This window comes from Gossypium arboreum, chromosome 10 (assembly GCF_025698485.1).
Source record: "Gossypium arboreum isolate Shixiya-1 chromosome 10, ASM2569848v2, whole genome shotgun sequence".
NCBI classification, from domain to species: Eukaryota; Viridiplantae; Streptophyta; class Magnoliopsida; order Malvales; family Malvaceae; genus Gossypium; species Gossypium arboreum.
In genome coordinates this window covers 41,443,630-41,467,974 of record NC_069079.1, presented here as the reverse complement: position 1 = coordinate 41,467,974, position 24,345 = coordinate 41,443,630, and the positions used below count along the sequence as shown (strand labels likewise).

Below are 24,345 nucleotides of genomic sequence, written 5' to 3'. Positions count from 1 at the left end.
CTAATTAATTATCAGAATTTTGAATTTGAATAATATTGGTTTTGTTTTAAAGAGATAAAATAAAATAAAATAAAATAAAATATATTGTTTACCCTCTGATTTTTAAAACAAATTGTTGTTATTTTATTTAATTTTTCTTTTCTATTTCTTTTTTTCCCTTTAACACACGTTTTGGCTTTTATTCTCCCACTTCACGACGTTTTACATATTCCCTGCCTGTACAATGTATTTGTTTCTTTTTCAATTCAATTTTGTCCTCCTTCTAGCCTCTCATGTCTGTTCTTGTTCCTTTCGTTGTTGGTGCTTTCAAATTCTTGCGTTCCATATTTCAATTTTGCAAGTATTTTTCAATTTGTTTTATGTTTTTATAGTTGATTTTCAATCCACGAAGGTAAGGTTTACCACTTTTACTCGATTTTGTTGTTGCAAGTGTTCGTTGACCGTGTGCGTTGGTTGAATTTTAGGTTTATGGTGTGAAGGGTGTATTTTGGATTAACTAATTAATTTAGTTCATTTTAGGGACGCTCGTGAGACGAGTGGCGATCCTCCAACAACCTAAATTTCATGTTTTTGCTGCCCGTTAAGTAGTAAGAGTTTCGATTATGTTTTGGAAGGTTTTAGTTAGTTGTTTGTGAACAACATTCGTTTAAATTCGTAAACCGTTGCTGAGCTAGGTTGTGTTAACTGTTGGTTTAGGTGTGAAATTATTCGATTGTGGAACTACATCAGAAATTATTCATGTGTGTACTAAAAACACGAAAAAATAGTAGTCGACGAAAGCCGAAAAAGTTCAAGCGGGAACTCGGTTAGTGCAAGAGGAAACTCGATTAATGTCATAATCTATTTAATTTGATTTATTTAAATTTTAATATTTTAGTTTTGTAAATTTTTGGACTCTTTTGAACTTTTTGGTTTAAACTTTATTTCCATATCTTGCTTTATTGCTCAAATGTTTTAGTTGACAAAATTCGCTTCTCTACAAAATTAAAGGCTTTCAAACAATAAACTATGTTTCTCAAATATCCCTTTTTATGTAGTGTTTCGCTGCAAAAAATTATAAGTTTTAGAAAATAAAAACAAAACAACTTTTTTAGTCAAATAAAGACACTTGATTTTTTAACTAAATCAGATTTTTCTAACGTTATTAGTAATCAACTTAATCAAATATTCTTTTCCAGTTATTTTTCAACGTTATGTTTTTTTAGGATCACTCAAATTTGTGTATCTTTTGCCTTTTCTTTCGAGATCTATTTGCTTTCTCAAAGCTTTCTTCTTCTGTTTTAATTGAGTGTTTAAATGGTTTGTTATTCTTTATTTTCTATTTTCTTATAATTAATAAAAGTGTTTGCTGAATCTCGGAGGATATGTAAATCCGTGAAATATCCTTATGTGGTTATCACACCTCAAGCAACAATTTCAAGTTTCTAACCCTTGGTTGAACAACAATATTAAGGATATTATGGGTCATAATGATGCTAGCAGTTTTCTCGCCACCACTGCTGCCGTTATTCCTACCCCTATAGACGTTTTTGCAAGCTTTCCCTCCAATCACCCTGCGACCATTGTTGCTCATATTTCCCTCGCCTTGGCTTCTATCTCGATGATGCCCACTGTCTCGTATGCAAAACCATTCCTTGATATCTCTAAGATCAAAATTTTTTACAAGCACTGCCCCTATGTCCATAGGAATGAAAGCCAGAACCATTGCTGAACTCAAAGCCTCCGTAGAGTTCTATCAACGGCTTTTTGATAGGCTACGAATTAAGGCAAAAGCTGTCAAAGTAAATATCGAAAACCAAACAGCTCTTTTGGCTGATATGCCTGCCCAGGATGATGAAGATTGATTGGCAATTTTGTTAAACAAAAAGGGGAAGAAGAAAGTTGAGAATGGAAGCTGGAACCTGCTGGGGGAATTTTAATTGAGGAGAAGTCAATTTTTTAACTCTTATTTCATTTTTTATTACATTTTTTTGGATAATTGTATAATTTTTATTAATGGTGTTTGCTGCTACTTAAATTTTGATTTGCTATGAACTACCTTTACTTTGATGCATTCAGTACTTATTTAGCTTGAGTAGTTATAATATTGGTTGGTTGTTGATGCAATTAAATTCTACCATTAATGATTAATTCACTGAATTATTTACTAAGCTCAATTTATTAAGTTAATGGGATTATGCTAAGGGAGATAAGGTTTCTTTGTTGATGTAATGTTAAACAAATTCTCAAAGGGGGAAAATGTTGAAAAATAGGAAATTGGCCATTGAGTGCAAGGTAGTGCCTATTTCCGTGGCACTGGATGTATTCAAAGATAATTCCCAGATTAGAAGTGTTGGAAATTTATAAACGATATAAATAGGCTATGCTAAGTATTTGATTGACACCTGGTCCATAAATAAATATTATTCTACTCGAGGAAATATAGTTTGGTGATTGAATTGAACTGAATTACCTAAGTCAAAATCCCTTGAATCATGGACATTTAGATTGGATCGAAACTCTAATTGGTTGGTTGCCAAGAGCCCATGTTTTTATTATTTACTATCTATGTTGTAATCAGTTTATTTTGTTACAGTTTTAATGAAATTGTGATAGATTATCTATGTAAGCAAGTCTCAATCATAATCCATTCAATGGAAAAACTTGTATAGGTTACCGTACTGAAAGTTTTGAGCACTTTTGCTGTTCGAGTGAGGAACTTTTCATAAAGTGCTTTTTTATATAGGAAAATCAGTTATGTTGTGGTTTTAATTGCTAAGTTCAGAGGGTAGTGATGAGAGTGTTGATCTTCAAGGTTCAAAAATGAGGGGAATTGTCACGGAATGTGTGATAGGCTAGATTCACTTGTTGTATTTGTTCAAGAGAGTGAATATTTCTCACTAAGTTAGACTTCATTGATGGAAACCGAGATGCATAAACAATTCCTATGTGTTTAATTTTGTTTACTGGATGCTCCTTCCAAGCACTTTGTTAGTTTGCTAGCAACGATTTCAAAATTTTATTTTTTACAATTTTCAACAACTGAACAAAGCATTGGACAACATAAAAATAAAATGGTTAAATACTCAATTTAGCACCTAATCTTTTATGAGTTGCTCATATAAGGACCCAAATCTTTGAATATAGTCATATAAAGCCTTAATTTTTACAAATGTACTCAAATAAATGTTTTTCATGCACTTTAGCTCAGATTGTAGTGAAAATTAGGTGAATACTAACATGTTTAGAATAAAACATATAACAATTGCATCAAATATTGTTTGAAAATAAAAGAAACCCTTATATAACTATTTTGAGAAGCCCTTATCCAAGCATTTTCAAAAAAGTTTGATCATTAGTTGAGAACTTTCAAAAAGGTACGTTTAGGCCTTAATTGATTATTTTGAAAGGTTTGCCCTTCATTTGAGCACTCTTGTAAATGTTAGATCATTATATTACAATTTTAAAAGGTTTGGTACTTATGTGAACAATCCTTAAAATGTTAGACACCATTTTGAGCATTCAACCAAATAAAATTGTAAAAATATGATGGTGAGAATATAGAGAAATAGATCGGTAGCACAAAGAACTTGGGCTAAAGATGTTTTCAGAGCTGAGTTTCACGAATCAAGTTTGATATTCTGATCATGCTTTGCTTCTCAATTGATTGGGCAGAAGATGATTTTCTGCTAATCTATTCTCTGCATGATAAAGTTTGTGATGATTGGTACAAAATGGTTGGGGGGAGTACAATTATGGTTCTTGGACTCAGTTTAAGCTAATTAATCATCAGCATAATGATTTATTTGATCCTCCAACGATACCAACAAAAAAAGTCATTTTAGTTCATCATTCAATTTTTTATTTATTTATATTTTTTAGACCTTAAACTTGCGTTGTTTGTCAATAGATGAAAAAGTTAAGGTGTTAAGGTAAATTTTTTATTCATTTTGGGATAATTTGATAAATAATACAAGTTTAAAAGTTAAAAAGATTAAATTAAATGTAAAACTAAAATGATTTTTTAAAAGTAAAAGCTACAAATAACTGTAAAAATAAAAATAAATTATTTAAAAGAAGAGTAATACCAACATAAATTATTAAATATTATTTTGATAAATAATACATAAAAAGAGATGATATCCGTGCCTAATTTTAAAAGCTTCAATAAGAAAGAAACAACATACAGAATAAATTATTTAAAAGAAGAGTAATCTAAACCAAATGTGAAGTACACGACAAAGTAAAAACGTTTCTTAAGTGTTGGAAACTAAAATGATTCCTTTAATGGCAAAGTTAAATTGTCGGTTGTAACTGACCTAGTCATTGAACAAGAAGGATTGATGTCCCAAGATTCAAATATGTCATCAATTTCAGATTCTTCATCACCACTTCCTTCAATAGCATTACCTTCTTCTGATGCTTTAATCAACTCTAACTCCATTGCTACTTGTTTCATGGTAGGTCTTTTCTTTCCATTAAGATTCAAGCATCTTTTTGCTAATTTAGCCACTGCTATAATCTCTTTTTCTAGGCCATCATTTGCTACCTTTGAATCGAGAATATCAGATAACGAATTCTCCTGCATTGATAGAAGAAAAAGAGATACCAAGCTTATCACTTCATCAGATTGTTTTGAGGCGATGGGTTTTTCTCCGGTTAACAGTTCAACAAGCACAACCCCAAAACTATAAACATCACTCTTCTCTGTAAATTGATTTGACCGGAAGTACTCCGGATCCATGTAACCAAATGTTCCTTGAACTCGAGTTGTTAAATGAGTTTGTTCAAGTCCAATTGATCTCGAAGTTCCAAAGTCCGACACTTTTGCCTTGTATTTTTCATCCAAAAGTATGTTACTTGATTTAATGTCTCGGTGATAGATAGAAACAGATGCAGCTGAATGCAAATAGAACAAAGCATTGGCAATTTCAGTTGCAATCCGTAAACGCATTTCCCATGTCAATGGAAGTTCTTCATTTTGGCCATGAATGAGATCATAAAGTGTTCCATTTGGGATGAACTCATAAACCAACAAAGGAGTTTGAGCCTCTAAACAACATCCTAAAAGCTTAACTACATTCCTATGATTAATTTGAGATAAAATGATCACCTCATTGATGAACTGTTCCACCTTCTTTTGACCAAATTTCTTTCCTTCTTCCATTCTAGACTTCTTAACAGCCACAATGCTTCCATCCGTTAACATTCCTTTGTAAACAGTTCCTTGGCCTCCTTGACCAAGGATTCGATTCTCATTATAGTAATCTGTGGCTTTTTCTATCTCCTTTGAAGTAAACATTTTTATTGTTTCAAAATAACTTGTATTGCTAGACAAATGTTGTTGCAGTAACAAACCTCCATTCCGTTTGAAATATTTCTGCTTCAGCAAGATGTTTCTTCTTCTTTTCACTACTTCGTACATTTTCCATAATCCAAGTAGCAGAAATATTGTCCCGATACTAGTGCTGCAACCTATATACATATAAGAAACATAATTTTATCAACCATAGAGATACTTCAATAAATGTTTTTTTTATATATTTTATATTTAATAGACTTCGCATAAAATTATTTTATATTTACTAATAGTTTTATCAACCATAGAGAATATTCATTACAACATCACGTTGTTTTAACACTAAACTTTTAAGGATATAATGAGTAAATGAATATTATAATACGAAAACTAAAGTGTTAAAGGTGGCAATAAACAGCAGTATGCATGTTACCCGGATGAAATATAGCAACTGCAAATGTACATATGTTATCCAGATGAAGTACGTTTTATTGTAACAGACGACCTGTATACGATTTGATAGAAACTTTTTGACTGGATTAATTTGGTCAAGTACTTTCCAGTTTTAGACAGGTCCTAGGTTATCATTAGGATGAATTTAATGTTTGTTCACTTCCACAGGTTAAAAATATTGTTGTAAGCTCTCTATGTATATCATTTTTTATGGATCAATGTAATATACTGATCATCTTCTTGTTCTCTCAATTCTTCATTCTTTTTGCTTCTGTCTATTTTTTTTAATCAAAAACTTACTTCATACTTTATCCGGGAATATTACTTTATTGCTCCAAATTCAACAAGTTGTTCATATTTTACCCGGGTAAAATAGATCTGTTTTTCTTCCTGTGTGAAAGACTCAACAAATGGTATCAAGAGCCTAAGTCTTTGAGGACCTTGGTTGTGTTTGAGAGAAAAGAAGCAGAAGCTATTTTTTTATTAGTCTGTTTGTTTGCTGCAAAAATGAGTTTCACACCACCACCACCTGTGTTTGCTGGAGAAAACTACCACATTTGGGTAGCTAAGATGAAGACATACCTTCAAGCACATGATTTGTGGAGTGTGATCGAGAATGATGCTGAACCACCTCCATTGAGGGCCAATCCAACCATTGCTCAGATGAGGCAACATAGTGAAGAGTGTGCCAAGAAGCATAAAGCAATGGCTTGCTTGCAAAATGGAGTATCCGATGTGATTTTTACTAGGATAATGGCATGTGACTCACCAAAGCAAGCATGGGAGAAGCTAAAGGAGGAGTTTATGGGGTCAGTCAAGATAAGGCAGCAGCAGCTAATCAATCTTAGGAGGGATTTTGAGGATCTGAAGATGAGAGAGTCAGAGACCATTAAGCAGTACTCTGACAGAATAATGGCCATATTCAACAACATTAGGCTCCTTGGTGATGATTTCAGTGAGAGCAGAGTTGTTGAAAAGGTCATTACAACTCTTCCAGAGAAGTTTGAGTCAAAGATTTCTTCATTGGAGGACTCGAGGGATTTATCAGCCATCTCGCTGTCTGAGTTGGTAAATTCCCTATATGCACTTGAGCAAAGAAGGGCCAATAGGTAGGAAGAGCATCCTGAAGGAGCTTTCCAAGCAAATGCCAAGGAAGGTTTAGGTTCTAGTCAAAAGGGGAAAAAACCTTGGGTCAATAGAAGGGAGAAATCAAGGAGAGATGCAGGGAATAATAGATTTCCACCATGCGTTCACTGCAAGAAAACTTCACATTTGGAGAAGAACTGCTGGCACAGACCAGATGTTTAGTGCAGGAGCTGCAAACAGCTGGGACATGTTGAGAGGGTGTGCAAAAACAGAGGGAAGGCACAAGCTCAGCAACAAATGCAAGCTAAGGCTGCTGAGGATCTTCAAGCTCAGGAGGAGCATGTTTTTACAGCCTCCTGTTTTGCAACCTCGAGCAAAGTCAGTTGTGATTGGCTAGTGGATAGTGGCTGCACACACCACATGGCAGCTGATGAAAGACTATTCAATGAGCTCGACAGAAGTTTTGCCTCAAAGATCAGGATTGGCAATGGGAATCTGATTGAAGCCAAAGGTAGGGGCAATGTGGTGATCAACACAAAGTCAGGTAACAAAGTGATTTCTGATGTACTTTTTGTGCCTGACATAGATCAGAATCTACTTAGTGTTGGTCAGCTTGTAGAAAAAGGTTACTCACTTGCTTTCAAGAATGGCTCATGCATTGTTGAAGACTCTTATGGTCAGGAGTTGGTCACAGTAGCAATGACAGACAGGTGTTTTATACTTGATGTCAATCAACTAGAGAAGAGGGCTTACACCAGCCTTGTTGATGATGCTAGTCTATGGCACATGAGATTTGGACATGTGAATTACAAGTCACTTGATCAGTTGCATAAGCTGAACTTAGTTGAAGACATGTCAAAAGTTGAACCAAAAGACACTGTCTGTGAGGTTTGCCAGCTTGGTAAGAAAATCAGGTTACCTTTTCCTGCTAATGTGGCATGGAGGGCTCGAGAAAGACTTGAGTTAATCCATTCTGATGTCTGTGGACCAATGAAGACCTCTTCTTTAAATGACAGTAAGTACTTTGTGCTATTTATAGATGATCTAACCAGGTTTTGCTTGGTTTATTTCTTAAAGTAGAAATCAGAAGTGTTTGAAGCCTTCACAAATTTAAGGCATTGGCTGAAAATCAGTCTAGTTGCAAGATTAAGGCTTTGAGAACAGATAATGACCCTGAGTATTTGTCTAAAAGGTTCCAGAAGTTGTGTGAACAAGCTGGGATTCACCATCAGCTAACAATAGTCTATACTCCTCAGCAAAATAGAGTATGTGAGAGGAAGAATCGAACAGTACTTCATATGGCCAAATGTTTGTTGTTTGAGAGCAAGCTGCCAAGCAAGTTTTGGGCTGAGGCTGTTAATACCTTAGTGTACCTACTCAACAAGTTGCCAACTGTTGCTATGAAGGAAAAGACTCCTTTTGAAGCCTGGTATGGAATCAAGCCTTCTGTTTCACACTTAAAAGTGTTTGCCTGTGTTTTCTATGCCCTTATTCCAGCAGAAAAGAGAACCAAGCTTGAGAGAAGGGCTGCTCCAGGAATATTTGTTGGCTCTGTGATACCAATAAAGGGTGCAGGTGTATGATCCCTCAACAAAGAAAATATTAGTGAGTAGGGATGTAAGGTTTGATGAAGGTAGAGCATGGAGCTGGAATGATGCTAATGCAAGGTTGACTGATGAAGATCAGCTGGAAAATAGTCTGGAACTAGCTGAAGAAGGGCCAGCTGATGAAGACTTTGATGAAGAACCTGTGAGAGGCACCAGAACCATTGCAGACATCTACCAGAGATGTAATGTTACAATAGTTGAACCTTCAAATTTTGAAGAGGCTGCTAAAGAAGAATGCTGGAAGAAGGCCATGGAAGTTGAAATGGAGATGATCCATAAAATGACACATGGCGGTGGTTGATAAGCCAAGAAATGTAAAGATAATAGGCGTCAAATGGGTGTTCAGGACCAAGAACAATGCAGATGGATCTCTGAACAAGCATAAGGCCAGACTAGTTGTGAAGGAATGCAATCAACGAAGGTGTTGATTATTTTGAAACCTTTGCACCTGTTGCAAGGTTAGACACCATAAGGTTGTTGTTTGCCTTAGCTGCTCAAAAACAGTGGAAGGTGCATCAATTGGATGTAAAGTCAGCATTCCTAAATGGATTTCTCAAGGAAGAAATCTTCATAGAGCAGCCTGAAGGATTTAAGGTTGCTGGTGAAGAACACAAGGTTTACAAGCTCAAGAAGGCTTTGTATGGCCTAAAACAGGCTCCAAGGCCTGGTATGATAGGATTGATGCATACCTGTCGAATCTTGGATTTGAGAAGAGCATAAGTGAGCCTACATTCTATGTGAAGAAGGCTGAAAAGGAAACCTTTTTGATAGTCTCACTTTATGTGGATGACTTATTAGTAACTGGTTACAAGGGTGAGCTGATTGAAGATTTTAAGAAACAAATGCTAGATGTGTTTGAGATGACTGATATAGGTTTGATGACCTACTTCCTTGGTATGGAAGTTAATCACAATGAGCATGGCATTTTTATAAGCCAGCAAGCATTTGCCCAGAAAGTTTTAAGTAAATTCATCATGTCAAAATGCAAGCCTGTGAGCACTCCTGTTGCATTAAGAGAGAAACTCTCAAGCACCAGTGAGCATGATCGAGTAGATGAAAAGGAGTATAGAAGTTTGGTTGGTTGTCTACTCTACTTGACAGCAACAAGGCCAGACATCTTATATGCTATTAGCCTTTATCGAGATTCATGCACTGCTGCAATGTTACACATTTTAAAGTTGCTAAAAGAGTCCTAAGGTATGTTAAAGGCACCTTAGGCTATGGTGTAAAGTTTGAGAGAGCTGAGGAACTGAAGCTGGTCAGTTATTCAGATAGTGATTGGGCTGGCTCGGTTGATGATATGAAGAGTACATCAGGATACTTCTTCACTCTGGGATCAGGAGTTTTTAGCTAGAGCTCAAAGAAGCAACAAACTGTTGCTCAATCAACAGCTGAAGCAGAGTATATTGCAGCTGCTGGGGCTATTAATCAAGCCATTTGGCGTAGGAAACTTTTGTATGACTTGAATGAAGAACAAGTTGAAGCAACAGAGATCAAAGTTGACAATCAGTTAGCTGTTGCAATTGCCAAGAACCCTGTGTTTCATGGCAAAACTAAGCATTTCAAGATCAAATACCATTTTGTGAGTGAGGCAGAGTTGTCAAAGGAGATCAACTTGGTCCATTGCTGCTCAGAAGTTCAATTGGCAGACATTTTGACCAAGCCGTTAGCTGCCACCAGGTATGAGTATTTGAAGAAGCAAATTGGAGTCTGCTGTTTTGTAGCCAAGGAGGAGTGTTAAAGGTGGCAACAAACAGCAATATGCATGTTACCCGGATGAAATACAGCAACTGCAAATGTACGTATGTTATCCGGATGAAGTACATTTTATTGTAACAGATGACCTGTATATGATTTGATAGAAACTTTTTGACTGGATTAAGTTGGTCAAGTACTTTCCAGTTTTAGACAGGTCCTAGGTTATCATTAGGATGAATTTAATGTTTGTTCACTTCCACAAGTTAAAAATATTGTTGTAATCTCTCTATGTATATCATTTTTGATGGATCAATGTAATATACTGATCATCTTCTTATTCTCTCAATTCCTCATTCTTTTTGCTTCTGTCTGTTTTTTTTTAATCAAAAACTTACTTCATACTTTATCCGGGAATATTAATTTATTGCTCCAAATTCAACAAGTTGTTCATATTTTACCCGGGTAAAATAGATATGTTTTTCTTCCTGTGTGAAAAACTTAACATAAAGACTCAAACATCATACATTCAAGTCAAAATATATTACTGCTTGAAATTAACTCGATAAAACCTTTAATGCTTCCATTTGTAGAAAAGAAAATGTGAATTCAACACGTACCTATAATAATGATGGTCAAACTCTGCATAGTTTTTGGCGGGCCTTTTGAAACAATCTCATCGGGCTCGCACCTAACTCCCGTACTATTGTATTTATATTCTGGAGGGCAGTCCCGTGATGAACAATAGTTGCCAGGAGTATTTAAACAAAGCATGTGACACCAAACATAGATCCCACAATTCTCTTCTGAATTTATCGAAGGAATAGAAAAGGTTATATTTATATAAGTAAAATGTAATATAGATTATTGAAAGAGAAGTGTTAATTTGTACCTTCGCAATACGTTGAAATATCACCGATACCAAATTTCTTGTTGCAAACACATAGATGAGTAGAGCTCAAACTTTGCCAGCAATATTCACGATCGGAGCTACAAGAAGTGTTTATACCTTGTCTCAAACGGCACAATCCAGACATCGGTGTGCTCCACTGCAGTGATGTTGGAACATAGGTCCAATTGTTTACATCAAAATCATTTGATTCCAAGGTCAAATCAAAATACAAGTCTGATTTTATCAGGGAAGCAAATCCGCAAGATCTTTTTCGGCTATAGTTGCTAGAATCAACTCTACCACTCATGTTTGCAGAGAAAAAAGTGAGACCCCGCGGAATATTAAAAGGGCAGCCAGTAGCAGAGGAAGTCTCTTTACTAATTGTACAACTTGGCTGCAAACACCCGCCTACAAGATTACTTGTTTCCCTGTCGAAAATAGTGGCCAAATTACCACAACTTGAAGACCAGAATACGTTGTCAAAATCTGAGTAGTAAAAGGGGGTTCCCGTTAGGTTGAGACTCATCCCATTGTTACTGTTTTTGCGACAATTGAAACAAGTTATGGAATGGTTCACCACAACATTTCCGTACAAAAATGAAAAGTCGAGTATTCGCAGATTGACGCCATTTATGTTTAAGAACGGCGTGGTCTGCCCATTAGAGGTTTTTTTGCAGATTACTCTAAACCAGCCATTGGGATACTCTTGATCGATTATTTCAAATGGGCATTGAAACGTAACATTCCCACAAGACTTTTCACCGTTTAAGCTGATAGGTCCTGGTCTTGGTTCGCATCCTGTGGGCTTAGCAGAAAATGAGTAAATTGCACCAAGTAACACCAATTAAAATCTGAGTTATGTACATCCAGTCTTTGAATGAAATTAAAATCGATATAATTAACTGAACAAGCAACAGCGAGTGACTGATACTGACCTGCATCACCACAATAGCTTGAATTCCAGCTGAGCGTTGTGGGAACATGAGTGGTTTCAATATTGATGCCAATGGGTAAAGGGTAAGCTTCACGGAAATAAAGCCTGCTAAAGATGAAAGCAGATGAGCATCTCTTTCCGTTATCCTTACCAACAGGATACATCACTGTCATGTTTACGATAGTTGAAGTGAAATTTCCAGAAATTGTATTAGAGCAGCCAGATTCTGCAGCCCCGTCGCCACATATTGGTTGAATGCAGCCGCCGAAGGCATCAGCTTCATTACGGAAAATTGTGACCAAATTTCCGCAACCTACAGTCGCGAAATTGTTGTAGTCGCTTGAGAAGAAGAATGGAGTGCCTGTTAGATCGACTCTGGCACTAGCAGCCTCGTTTTTATGATCACAGTTAACGTAAGTTACTGGATTTTTTATCAGAATGGTGTTTTCAAATAAGGAACCGAGTACCTCCAGATCGAACCTATTTATTCTTATGAAAGCCTTTTTCTCTTTGTGGATCTGTTTGCAAGTTACTCTAAAAAAAGGATGAGTATAGCAGCTGCTATGGATTCCAAATGGTGATGGAATTGTAAGATTTCCGCATACTTCATCTCCGCAAATAACCTGTTGAGATTCTGCTGCCTGTAATGTGGGGCAGAAGAGGAATATGAGGAGTATGAAGTAAAACCATAACTGGAAACCCATTTGGACTGTTAATTTCTTTGATGGAAATGAAGATGAAGACTGGGCTAATAAAGAAGCCGTTAATAGCTTCTATAGGTATATGTGAGTATAGATATTAGAGAATGGTGTGCAAATGTCACTAGGCATGAATGCTTTTCAATTTTTTATTGGATAGTGGAAGATGAAATACATATATATAAATTAATAGCATGCTCGTCATAAAACATTCAGCCCACTAAACTTGAACATTTAAGTCATTAATGAATATGTAATAGGTTAAAGTTGGAAAGAAATTTGTAGGCTCTTTGGTTCCATTCATCACGTAATATAGAAATTGAAGTAGTATGTACACATAAAGAGGGAGCCAATGAGACTAAAGGAAAATGGATCTGAAAGAAATTTAGCAAAATAGAAACAGAGACAAGATTTATGGGTGTGAAACCATTTATTTAAAATGCATATATTCGTTTAAAAATAGTATGCATTAAATAATCAAACTTATAGTTTAAAATTAATAATAAGTAAAAAATAATTTAAATTGTGAGTAGAAGGAAATTTAAATAAGTAATTGTATTAAGAATATTAAATGCACTCTAATTGTTTATCTTGTTATTTTTATTTTTTTGAGTTGATATCGAGTTGACTTGTGACATCAATTCAATCAACGACATTATTAATATATACAAACAATATGGGTGAAACAACTAGTATAATGACATTGAAATGTATAAAGATACTTTTAAAAAGCTCTAGTTTAAATGGTAAAAAAACTTAATAGATGTTAATAGCACAGGTTCAATTTTTAACAATAAGAAAAAGACAAAAGAATCATTGTAATATTATAACTTATGTAAAATACATAAGGTTATTTTAATAATTTCATTGATTGAGTTAGTGTCGAGTTGATTCGTGACACTAATTCAACCATACACTTAAATAATAGTGTAGATATAAATAACCCTTGAATATCTAATAAGATCAGGTACTGTTACACAACTTAAATCCACAATTTCAAAAACAATATAACAATAGAGATGTCAACTAAATTACACGATTTACATATTTGAACATGAAATAAAAGGCACATAAAATAAATTTATATTATCTATAATTAGCTAACTATAAAAGTTATCAATGAAATCTTAGTTGAAATAATAAAGTTGAAATTATTATAAAACTGTTAAAAATTACATTTTAACCCTATTATTGTCAGATTAATCTGAAAATGAACTACAATTGTTGTAACTAAAATTTATCCAAGTCAAGCTTGGATTGAGTTTGAATTTTATATTTTATTAGTTATTTATAATAACAATAGCGATTATTTATTATTTATTAATAAAAAACGAAGAAGAAAAGAGATTGCGCATTATTTTTCTTTTGTTCAATCTTGCCACTAGCATAAGTTGCGTGAGACTTGTTCAAGGTCGTCGTTTCGGACTTCGATTTCCAAGTCGTTTCGGACTTCGATTTCCAAGTCTACATATACTTTTCTTTTAGTCCCCACACTCTATATTTTGTGTTTTTCTGTGTGGTCACACTCTATGTTTTGTAGTTTTTGTGTGACCATGGCTTTTGTGTGTGGTCACACTCTATGTTTTATGGCTTTTGTGTGTGGTCTTTATTATTACGTTGACATATTTTTGTCATTTCATTGTCAATCTATGGTTTCATCGTTGTTATATAATATATACTATTATGCTCCATTCGTGTTAGAACATGTGTTAAGTTTAGAAGACATTTAAATAATAAATTTGCCATTAGCAAGTCGATAAGTTATTTGTGAACTCACCTTCTCAAAATAATTACCCGAATAATAAATGGTCTAATCTTCATTGCGAACATGAAGTCATTTGGTCACTGAACATTATGTCGATTTAATTGCTTTATCTAATCAGAGTCTGAATGAAGGGAGGATCGGCCTTAATAGAAGACTAAGCCTACACTCTTTCAACATACCCTCAGCTCTCAGCCTTCATGTTCTCTTCACTGCCACTCTTCTTAACTTTTGACTCTCTAACTCAATTGAGTAAACAGGCCTCTATAACAACCACTTTCCTATCTTTAGTATTCTTTTTTTTTTTTTCTACACTATATCAACCATTATTATTTATTATCATTAATGTGAGGTGACCATTACTATTCCATAGTTTTAATATGGGTAATCTCAATAACAATGATATATTTATTAGTATGTGGCTGTAATAGTCAAGGGTGAAGTTAGAGATTATATTTGGGGTGCCAAAGTTGACAAGAATTGTAGAATCGGAATATAAATTTTAAAAATAATAATAAGTTGTTAAGTTAGATAATTTAAATGTTTTCTTTCAGTTATATTTTAAATCATTTTAGCTATTTTTTTAAAATTCTAATGGTCTTCAATTTATTCTTTTAAGGTTTTTACCTTTTTTCATCTTCAACTATTCTTTAAGTGAATTTTTAATCAAATACTAAAGTTTGATAACACAAACGCAATCAATGTTATGGTTTCCATTTTCAGTTTTTTTGCTCAGTCTTTTTATTTCAAATTTGCTTAATTTTCATTTATTAGTTTTAAGTTTTTATTTTTATTTTCAGTTTTTTCTTATGTATTTTTTTATCAAATTTTCAATTTTTAACTATTGATTTAAGCCTCTCAGATTATTCTGCTTGTGATTTTTTTCATTTCAACGTGTTTATTTTTTCTCTCAAAAGCAATTAATTATATAAGTAATTTAATTAAAATTAAATTAAGTTAGAGAAATTATTAAATATGCATAATTGTATAATAACCATTGTATGTATTTAAAATTTGAGGATGTGACAATATTTACATGTGCTTAAAAAATATAGATTTTAGGGCTATCTTAAGATAAGTTATTCCTATTTATAATAGTAAGTTTTAGAAATTTTATAAAGTTTATTTGGACAGCTCGAATAATTAAATGAAAGTATAATTACTAGGATAGTAATTACACTCTCTTGTAACTAAAAGGTTTCTTTGAACAACACAAAGTAATTAAATGAAAGTGCAATTACTAGGGTAGTAATTACACTCTCTTATAATTACAAAGATTTGTAATTCCATAGACATATTTGGTTGATGAGTGTAATTCCATTGTAATTCTCTATATAATATTTAGTAATATAAATTGTAATTATACAGTTACATAATTTATAATTTTAAAAAGATTAATTACTATAAAAATGATTAGTATGATAAAATAATTTCTAAACAAGTAACAAGAATTAAAATCAATTCACCATATGTATTATGTTAGTCTAAAAAAGTAGTTGATAATACAATCACTAAAAAAATAGTAAGAAAAGTAAACATTATATATAATTTTATCTAATTTTTTCAGTGCATATTTGTTGGGTTATTGATCTACCGTAATTTGATATGCCAATTTAGATTTTCACAGTGTCACACCCTATACCTGACCTGATCCATAAATCCGGGTACCAAATGTGACAATAAACTCGAATTACTTAATAAGACTTCTACACTGACTTGTTTGATTATTTTGAATCTATTAAATCACAAGATTTAGCTTCAGTAAAAATAGTCCTCATCATTCTAACTCCACAATTCTTACAATTCCATTACATTAGCATAATTGACAGTATATATATAATTCTGACTTCAGCCTATATCACGAATACATTTGATTTAATCCTCAAGACATAACCTCTAGGAAATTGGCCCCTCTATACACATGAATGGCATCTACATCCTCCCTTAAACTAGTAGTGTTTGGCTTGGTCCCTCCCCTCGATTCTTGGGCCAAACCTTTTCCTACAAATACGCAACAATTTCTTAAGTTCAATTGAACTTAGTGAGATTCTATGAAAATAGCACACAACACTCTTTTGTAAGCCTTTAGGAAATAGAATTAAAAATTAAAAATCAGAAATCTCTAACTCCCTGACTATTATTGGCCTTTAAGAGACTTATCGACATCGTCGTCACACTGCCTCTTCCTATAGTTCACCACCTGACACGAGTTCTCTATGGACTTAGCCTAATTCTGCCTCATCCCAGATTCTTTTGCACCTTAACCAGCCCACCTCACACCCTTGGATACGGGTTCATTGCTTACTACTAGCTATTTTCCATTAATATTCACCTTAATTTCAAAACCTTACCCTTACAGATTGACCCAAGGCTTTTGGATTATCTTATTCCAATCTTTTAGATAACTAGAATTAACATCTAATTTCTATCGAATTATATCCTGCCACTTATATGCGAATTATCCTTCCCCAAGTAGTCCTTGGTGGACCTTTTCTCCTATTAGCCCCATATGGTCTAACTGGTTTCTTCTCTACAGATTCCTAATTGACTCTAAGAGTTAGACTGTTCGAGTAATCATTACCTCTGTGTGGATGATAACTCTTGAAAAGAGTTATATTTCAATCATCTAGACTTGGTTAATTGTTTGTACTTAAGTAGATGTATTTGCATTTTAGGATATTATTTTAGTATTTTAGGACATTGCATCATGAAGCTTGGATTGTGCTTATGTAATAGCCTGTTTTTAGTGAAACCGGAACAATAGTTTTGGGACCACAAATTTGACATGAAAATATTTATTTTATTAATATTTTAATGTCTACAACATGTTAGTGGTGTCATATAAAAATTTCGTTAATAAGTTTTATCGTTTGCATGCATAATTTGATAAAAGGAGTAAATTGCATAAGGTGAAAAATTAGAGTTCTATAAGTAAAAGGTGTCAAATTACTTTGAATTTTGAATATGAGTGGCCTTAAATGGAAATTAGACCACCAGTAATATTAATGGACAAATATGAACACTTTTTAGGTGATTTCCAAGGTTATTAATTAAGGTTAATTTAGTAATTTAATAAAATACATAATAGTAAAATAATTAAAACAAAGGTACCATCTTTGTTCTTTCTTCTCTACCATTGACTTTTAACTTAAAGAAAAACCATAATTGAAGCTTCAAAGTTTGGCTATAGCTCATCCTTGTATGTGAGTGATACTTCGTCTCGTTTTTAATGATTTCTATATTTTTAGAGTCGTTGTAGCTTAATCTAGCTAGCCTAGGGACTAAATTGTAAAAATGTTAAAAGGTTAGGTTTTACCATGAATGTATATTGGTTTTTTGTGATGTTTTATGGAATAAAATGAGTGTTTATTGTTAGTTAAACAACTTTTGTAAAGTGAATTTTGATGAAAATATTAATTAGGGGTTAAATTGAAAAATATGTAATATTCATGGTAAAATTGTGAAAATAATGAAATGTATGAGTTGCTAGGGACCTATATGAAATTCATCTAGAATGGGTTAATGGAGAAATTGTATGAATTTTCATTTTATGAGTTTAGGGACTAAATTATAAAAAGCTAAAATATTATGTGTGAAATTGTAATTTTGCATAATGTGGTTTATGGATTTAATTGAATAATTGAGATGGATTGAATCACTTATTTGAGTATAATTATTTATTTAGATCAAGATAAAATTCAACCAGATTTAAATCGAGGGAATGCGAAAGTTACAGATTAGCGGGTTGTACTCCTACGCACTAGTTGTCGATGTAAATTCATAGTATTAAATTGTAAAATTGAATTTCCATATGTCTTATTATTTTATAGTTAAGTAATTAATTGTTACATAAATTATACTCTGTTTTTACTTTGGTACCCCTGATTGTATATACGTGCTCCTGTTTGTACTTCGGTACCTCTAATTACACATACATGCCCCTGTTTGTACTTCGGTACCCCTAATTTCACATACGTGCCCATTTTTTTACTTCAGTATCCCTGATTGCAGTTACGTGCCCATGTTTACATTTCAATAACTTCAATCAAGTACAATAAGAGTTTCATTCAATTAATGCTAAGTTAATTAATTTGTTATGTTCTTACTAAGCATTATAAGCTTATACGTGTTTGGATGTCATTTTGTAGATCACCTTTGCTGACTTTGGACAGATCAAATCTTCAGCTTGCACTATCCATCATTATTGGTAGCTCTTAAACTTTTTAGGGTTGTGGCATGTATATGTGGGTATATATGTATCTATAAGTGTATAGTTGTTTTTGGTATAATGATGAAATATAAATATTTTGGCTTGATATAAAGTTATGAAATAAACACTTGTGAATGGTTTTGATTTTTGATAAATTAAGTTGTTATGTTAGTTTACAAAAATGGTTTATGGATTGGTGTGTTTATGTCACTTTGAATGTTTAAAGGATTGGTTTGGACATGATCAATTTGGTATACTGAATTGTGGTTATTCATGAAATGTTAGGTATGTTATTGTATATGTGATTGAGGTGCCTAAAAGGCATATTGGTTTAATGGTTATTAGTTCATTGTATAGACATTTTTATTTAGGTTGTGAATATAATTATGGGTCTTGAGCATGACTGCATTAATGCATAAAGTTATGCTTGTGAAGGGTGAAAGAAATGGCTTGATTCTAGCCATTTTCTTGTCCACAAAGCCAAAGACATGAGTGTGTGTCTCGGCCGTGTATGACACAGAGTTACATGGTACGGCCGCGTGGGACACACAGTCACACAGCATGGCTGTGTGTCCCCTATAGCTTTCAAATGGTTGCAAGTCAGACAGTTACACGACCTAGCACACGGCCTGGCATATGGGCATGTGGTTTGGCCGTGTAACCCAAGTTAAAGAGTTACACAGGTACGAACATGGGCTGGGACACGGCCATGTGTCCCTACTTCGAATGCCCACACGGCCTGGCCACACAACCATGTGACCTTTGCAGTATGGAAATTATAACTTTTTCTTAAAAAAATTACGTGTTTCTAATTTAGTCCCTATTCATTTCTAATTTGTTTTTAAGGCCTCGAGGGCTTGTATTAGGGACAGTATATGTATAATTGAATGAATTATGATGTGATTCTTGAATTGTTTGAATTGAATGGTTAAATTTTAAATTTCTCCGGTAATGTTCTATAACCCTATTCCAATGACAAATACGGGTTAGGGGTGTTACATTTAGTGGTATCAGAGCTACAGTTTAGTTGATTATAGGACTAATGTAATGAAGTATGATTTAGTATATACATGCCACATATACCCTATGATAGTGCGATGCTTTTGATCCATTCTAACAATTTATTTATTATAGATTCAAGATGTTAGTGGAATCAAATCGAGCTATAGTTAATGAACTTGAAAGTAATATTCAAGCTTTGAATCCTGAGGCAAGTAAAAATGCTCATATTCCTCAATTTGTTGGTGATGAAATAAAGAATATGTTTATGGGAATTATGAACCAATGGTTGAACGAGTTTAAGCAAGCAAATATGGCCATTCCGCCTCTTCCACCCCCTGTTGTCCCTCCTCTGGCACCCCTGAATACTACCAACCCTATACCTGTGATTACTTGGGCATCTGTAGAAAAAATTTAGAAATGTTGAGTATAAAAGGTCATAGGTATAGTAGATGTCAAAAGCCGAGTATTGGCTATTAAACACAAATAAAGTTTTTGCGGAGTTATTGTACACCCTTGAGGATTGCTTGAGATATGCAGCGTCTTTACTGAATGATGAAGCATATCTATGGTGGGATACTTTGAACATGATGGTACTTGATGCCTGGGTTAATTGAGATTTCTTCTAGAATAAGTTCAAGAAAAAGTATGTTAGCTGGATGTTTATTGACCGAGAAAAGAAAGAATTTTTGAGTTAAAATAAGGAAACAGGATTGTAGTTGAGTATGAACGAGAATTTGTGCAATTAAGCAAGTATGCTCTTAACTTTGTATCAAATGAGAAGGAAACGTGTATCCGATTTGAAGATGGATTGAAGGACGTGATCTGGTTGGCTGTAGTAACATTTAAGTTGCAGGAATTGGTGGAACTTTTCGAGTGGACTTAGAAGGTTGAATATATTTGTAAAAGTAAATGACAGTCATATTCGAGAGCTAGAGATTATAACAAGAGAGGGTTATTCAAGCCTGCTCAATCATCTCTCTCGAAGAAATTTAGAAATGACACAAGTCGGTTAGCTGCTCTTTCAGAGTTTGTTAATCGAGAGAAACCGAGACAAAGCAATTTCCAATCACTCAATGCTCCGACGGCGAGTGTTGGAAGTGTAAGAAACATAAAGAGAACCTTTCTGATGTGTGATGACTGTAATAAAAGACATTTTGGAGAGTGTCGATCAAAATCGGGAGCTTGTTTCCATTGTGGATCTACTGAGCACTTTCTCTATAATTATCCTTAAAAGGAAAGTGATTTCGGGAATCAATCAAATAAGCTTGAGGCAACTTCCTATTGAGGTAGAATATCTGGAAATGTTAGAGATACTACTCCTAGTCGAGGAAATAATAGCGAGATGAATGAACAGTCGAAAGTGAGCATATCAGCTAGAGCATTTGCAATCCGAGCTCGAGAAGAAACTACTACTCCAGATGTTATTGCGAGTACTTTTTCTCTCATTTATATTAATGTATATGCATTGATTGATCATGGATCAACTCACTTGTATATATGCACTATATGAGTAGAGAAAAAGAAAATACCTATTGAATTCATTGAAAATACTTTTAAAGTTATGAATCTTTTAGGTCAGTGTGTTCTAGTTAATCAGTTATGTAGGTCTTGCCCACTGAAAATTAGGGGTCACGACTTTCCCGCTAGTTTGATGTTGTTACCTTTTGATGAGTTTGATGTGATTCTGGGAATAGACTGATTAACACAACATGATGCTATTGTGAATAATAGAAGAAAATATATTGTGCTTAAATGTCAAGATGGTAAACGGGTCTGAATTGAATCAGACAGATTGGACGATTCATCTCGTATAATCTCTGCTATGACGACATAAAAACATGTTAAAAAGGGTTGTGAAGCATATCTTGCTTATATAGTTGACTCCAAGATTTCAAAAATGAAACTAGTATCGATTCCTGGTAATACTAGAAAGAACATATGTTTTCTCCCTACTTATTGGCTAATTTGTCCCATTTAGTTATCTTTAGCACATATTTTAGAATTTTCACTTTAATAAATTGCATTTTATAACTCAGTGGATCTTAGCCTATTTATCCTTAATTTATCATTTTTTGGTACTGGTGTCGCTGCATGAGTATATCCAGATTGCGCCTAGAATTTTCACTGCACCTAACAGCTGTCCGAATAAGAACAAAAATGTGTAAGCCTTCCAATCTGGTATAACCAACTTGTACATATAGAGGCAGCATAATTTTGATGAAATGACACCTTCACTTTTTGGAGGCATAAAAACATTCACGTGAAAAGGAAAAAATGAGAGCTTTTCGAAAATCATATTCTTCAACCTATCTTTTGAAGATTTTTTATTATGGCAGCTTAAGTCTCCTACGGGTGAATCAACGTGCAAGGGGTGCAGATTAGCTCTTGATGAGGAGCCTTAAGTGTGACACAAGAAGGAATAAAGAGATTCAAGTCAAAATTGTCTAGGAATAGTATTCTCCATTTGTTTCTTTTATATTCCTTTTCTAAACGTTGGTGATTAGTTTCTATTTCATGTTTGTACGAAAGTACACATGATTTACTAGGTTAAATGTTATTTTATTCAATCTTGTTTCTACTGTTTAATCTTTGGGTTTGAATGTTTTTAGCATGGAAGTGTTATTACAGTCCCTAACACTAGAAATTGCAGTGATAGTTCAAGCTAACAAGCATGACAATAGAAGTTGCTTGAGGATTAGAGGAATTTAATTTACTTGTTCTTAATAGTGTCCCATTTCCATCATCGGAAGGTATGGTAAATGAGCATGTTTAAGTCTTAAATTAAATATAAAAGTTAAGCTTGGTAAGATATTCATTACAATTTATTGCATCGACAATCATCTATCTTTTTATACCTTGTGAACACTTAGTATTCTGTTGAATACTTACGTTAGGGATCCCAATTTATCATTATCATACTTTATCTTATTGTTTTCAAGTTATTGCTTCAATAACTATTCTCATAATTTATCTCATTTATATCTATTTATTGCACTGACATTGATAGTGTAACAACCCAATTTTGGGCCTAGTCAGAACAGTAGTTTTGGAACCACTATTCCGAGGCCAGAGAAATTATTTTTAATATTATTTTATGTGTTATAACATGATTATATAAGGCCATAAGGGACAAAAATTTGAAAATTGTCAAAGAAATTAGGTGGGTTGGTGACCTATTTTGACTAGAATAAAAATAAAATAAAGAGAAAAAGATATCATCTTTTCCTATCTTCTTCTCCATTGAAATTTTCAGCAAAATAAGGGTTTGAAAGCTTGAAATTTCGCAGCCACTCTTCACCCTCACAAGTAAGTGATTTTCATGGTCATATTTGATAATTTTTGTACTTTTGGGACCCTTCTAGCATGAGTTAACTAATGAGGCGACCATTTTACAAAATGGTTGATAGTCTAGGGATTTTCCATGAAAGAATTTATGATGTTCGCTGATTTTTTATGGAAGAAAAAGATTCATGGGTGTTAAAGTAAACAGCTTTTATGAAGTAGTTTTCATGAAAACCCTAACTAAGGACCATTTTTCATAAGTTATAAATTAGGTGATAAATGTGTGAAATATTTGGAATTGAGGGTTGCCTCTAGTATAAAAAGAATTCGGCTAGGCTTGGTTAATAAGGAGATTCGATAAAAATTGATTTTTGGGTCTAGGGATAAAATGGTCATTTTGTGAAAGTCTAGGGGCAAAATGGTCATTTTACCCAATTATAAATTGTTGAGTACCTAGATTAATATGTTGATTAAATTAGTGAAATTTTTACCATTTTAGATCAAGAAATATAAAATCCGAACCTAGACCGGGGGAAGGCCAAGCAAGTAGACTAAATCAACTAGTCGTTTACATTTTGTAATCCGAGGTAAGTTGTATGTTAATAATGCAACTAGATTGTTATGATCTGAGATTGAATTGACATTGCCTAAATTGTTTTGATTGCGAATATGAGTATGCATGTAGAGAAATTAATGTAATAAAGACTCCCAATTGAACATTAGGAATAGATTTGAATATTCATACCATGATATTGGGTGATATGTGTGCTAGTGTAAGACATGTATAGGACATGCATCGGCTACATTATGAGAGCCAGTGTAAGACATGTATGGGACATGCATCGGCATTAAGATGAGAGCTAGTGTAAGACATGTCTGGGACATGCATCGGCCTCGAGATATACAAGCTAGTGTAAGACTTGTTTGAGACATGGCGTCAGCTTGTTGTGTGTCAGTTTAAGACCTGTCTGGGACATGGCATCAACACCAATAGATGAGAGCCAGTATAAGACCTGTCTGGGACATGGCATCAACACCGATAGATGAGAGCCAGTATAAGACCTGTCTGGGACATGGCATCGACCTCGATATATGAAAGTCAATGTAAGACTTGTTTGGGACATGGCATCGACTTTGATGTGCTAGCCAGTGTAAGACCATGTCTGGGACACAGCGTTGGCATCTATTCCCATGTTTAAAGCTATTGAATATCCTATAGTATTCCAAATGGTTTAACGGGAGATTTGTGGTTTATATCGAAATGAAAAAATTGTGATCATGTTGTGAGTGGTACAGGTACCTAAATGTGAATTCAAATCAACGTTGTATGATTGATGAGAAATGAATATGAGCAGGTGGTATTTATGAATCCTCACCTTAGCGTGCAAATTAAGATTTGTTTGGAGTATAATCCCTTATGGTAACTCGTAGTAATTTCATTATTTA

General features: G+C 33.8%; 1 protein-coding gene across 1 annotated transcript; it reads right to left on the bottom strand.

Moving 5' to 3' along the window:
• Window positions 1-4,045: 4,045 nt before the first annotated feature.
• On the bottom strand, window positions 4,046-13,024 carry LOC108466626 (wall-associated receptor kinase-like 6). The gene is made up of 4 exons (XM_017767013.2): window positions 11,947-13,024; window positions 11,012-11,809; window positions 10,740-10,925; window positions 4,046-5,454 (listed from the first exon to the last, which is right to left on the bottom strand). The coding sequence occupies exons 1-4, from the start codon at window positions 12,647-12,649 to the stop codon at window positions 4,250-4,252; spliced, it is 2,892 nt and encodes a 963-aa protein (XP_017622502.2). The 5' UTR covers window positions 12,650-13,024; the 3' UTR covers window positions 4,046-4,249.
• Window positions 13,025-24,345: the final 11,321 nt, after the last annotated feature.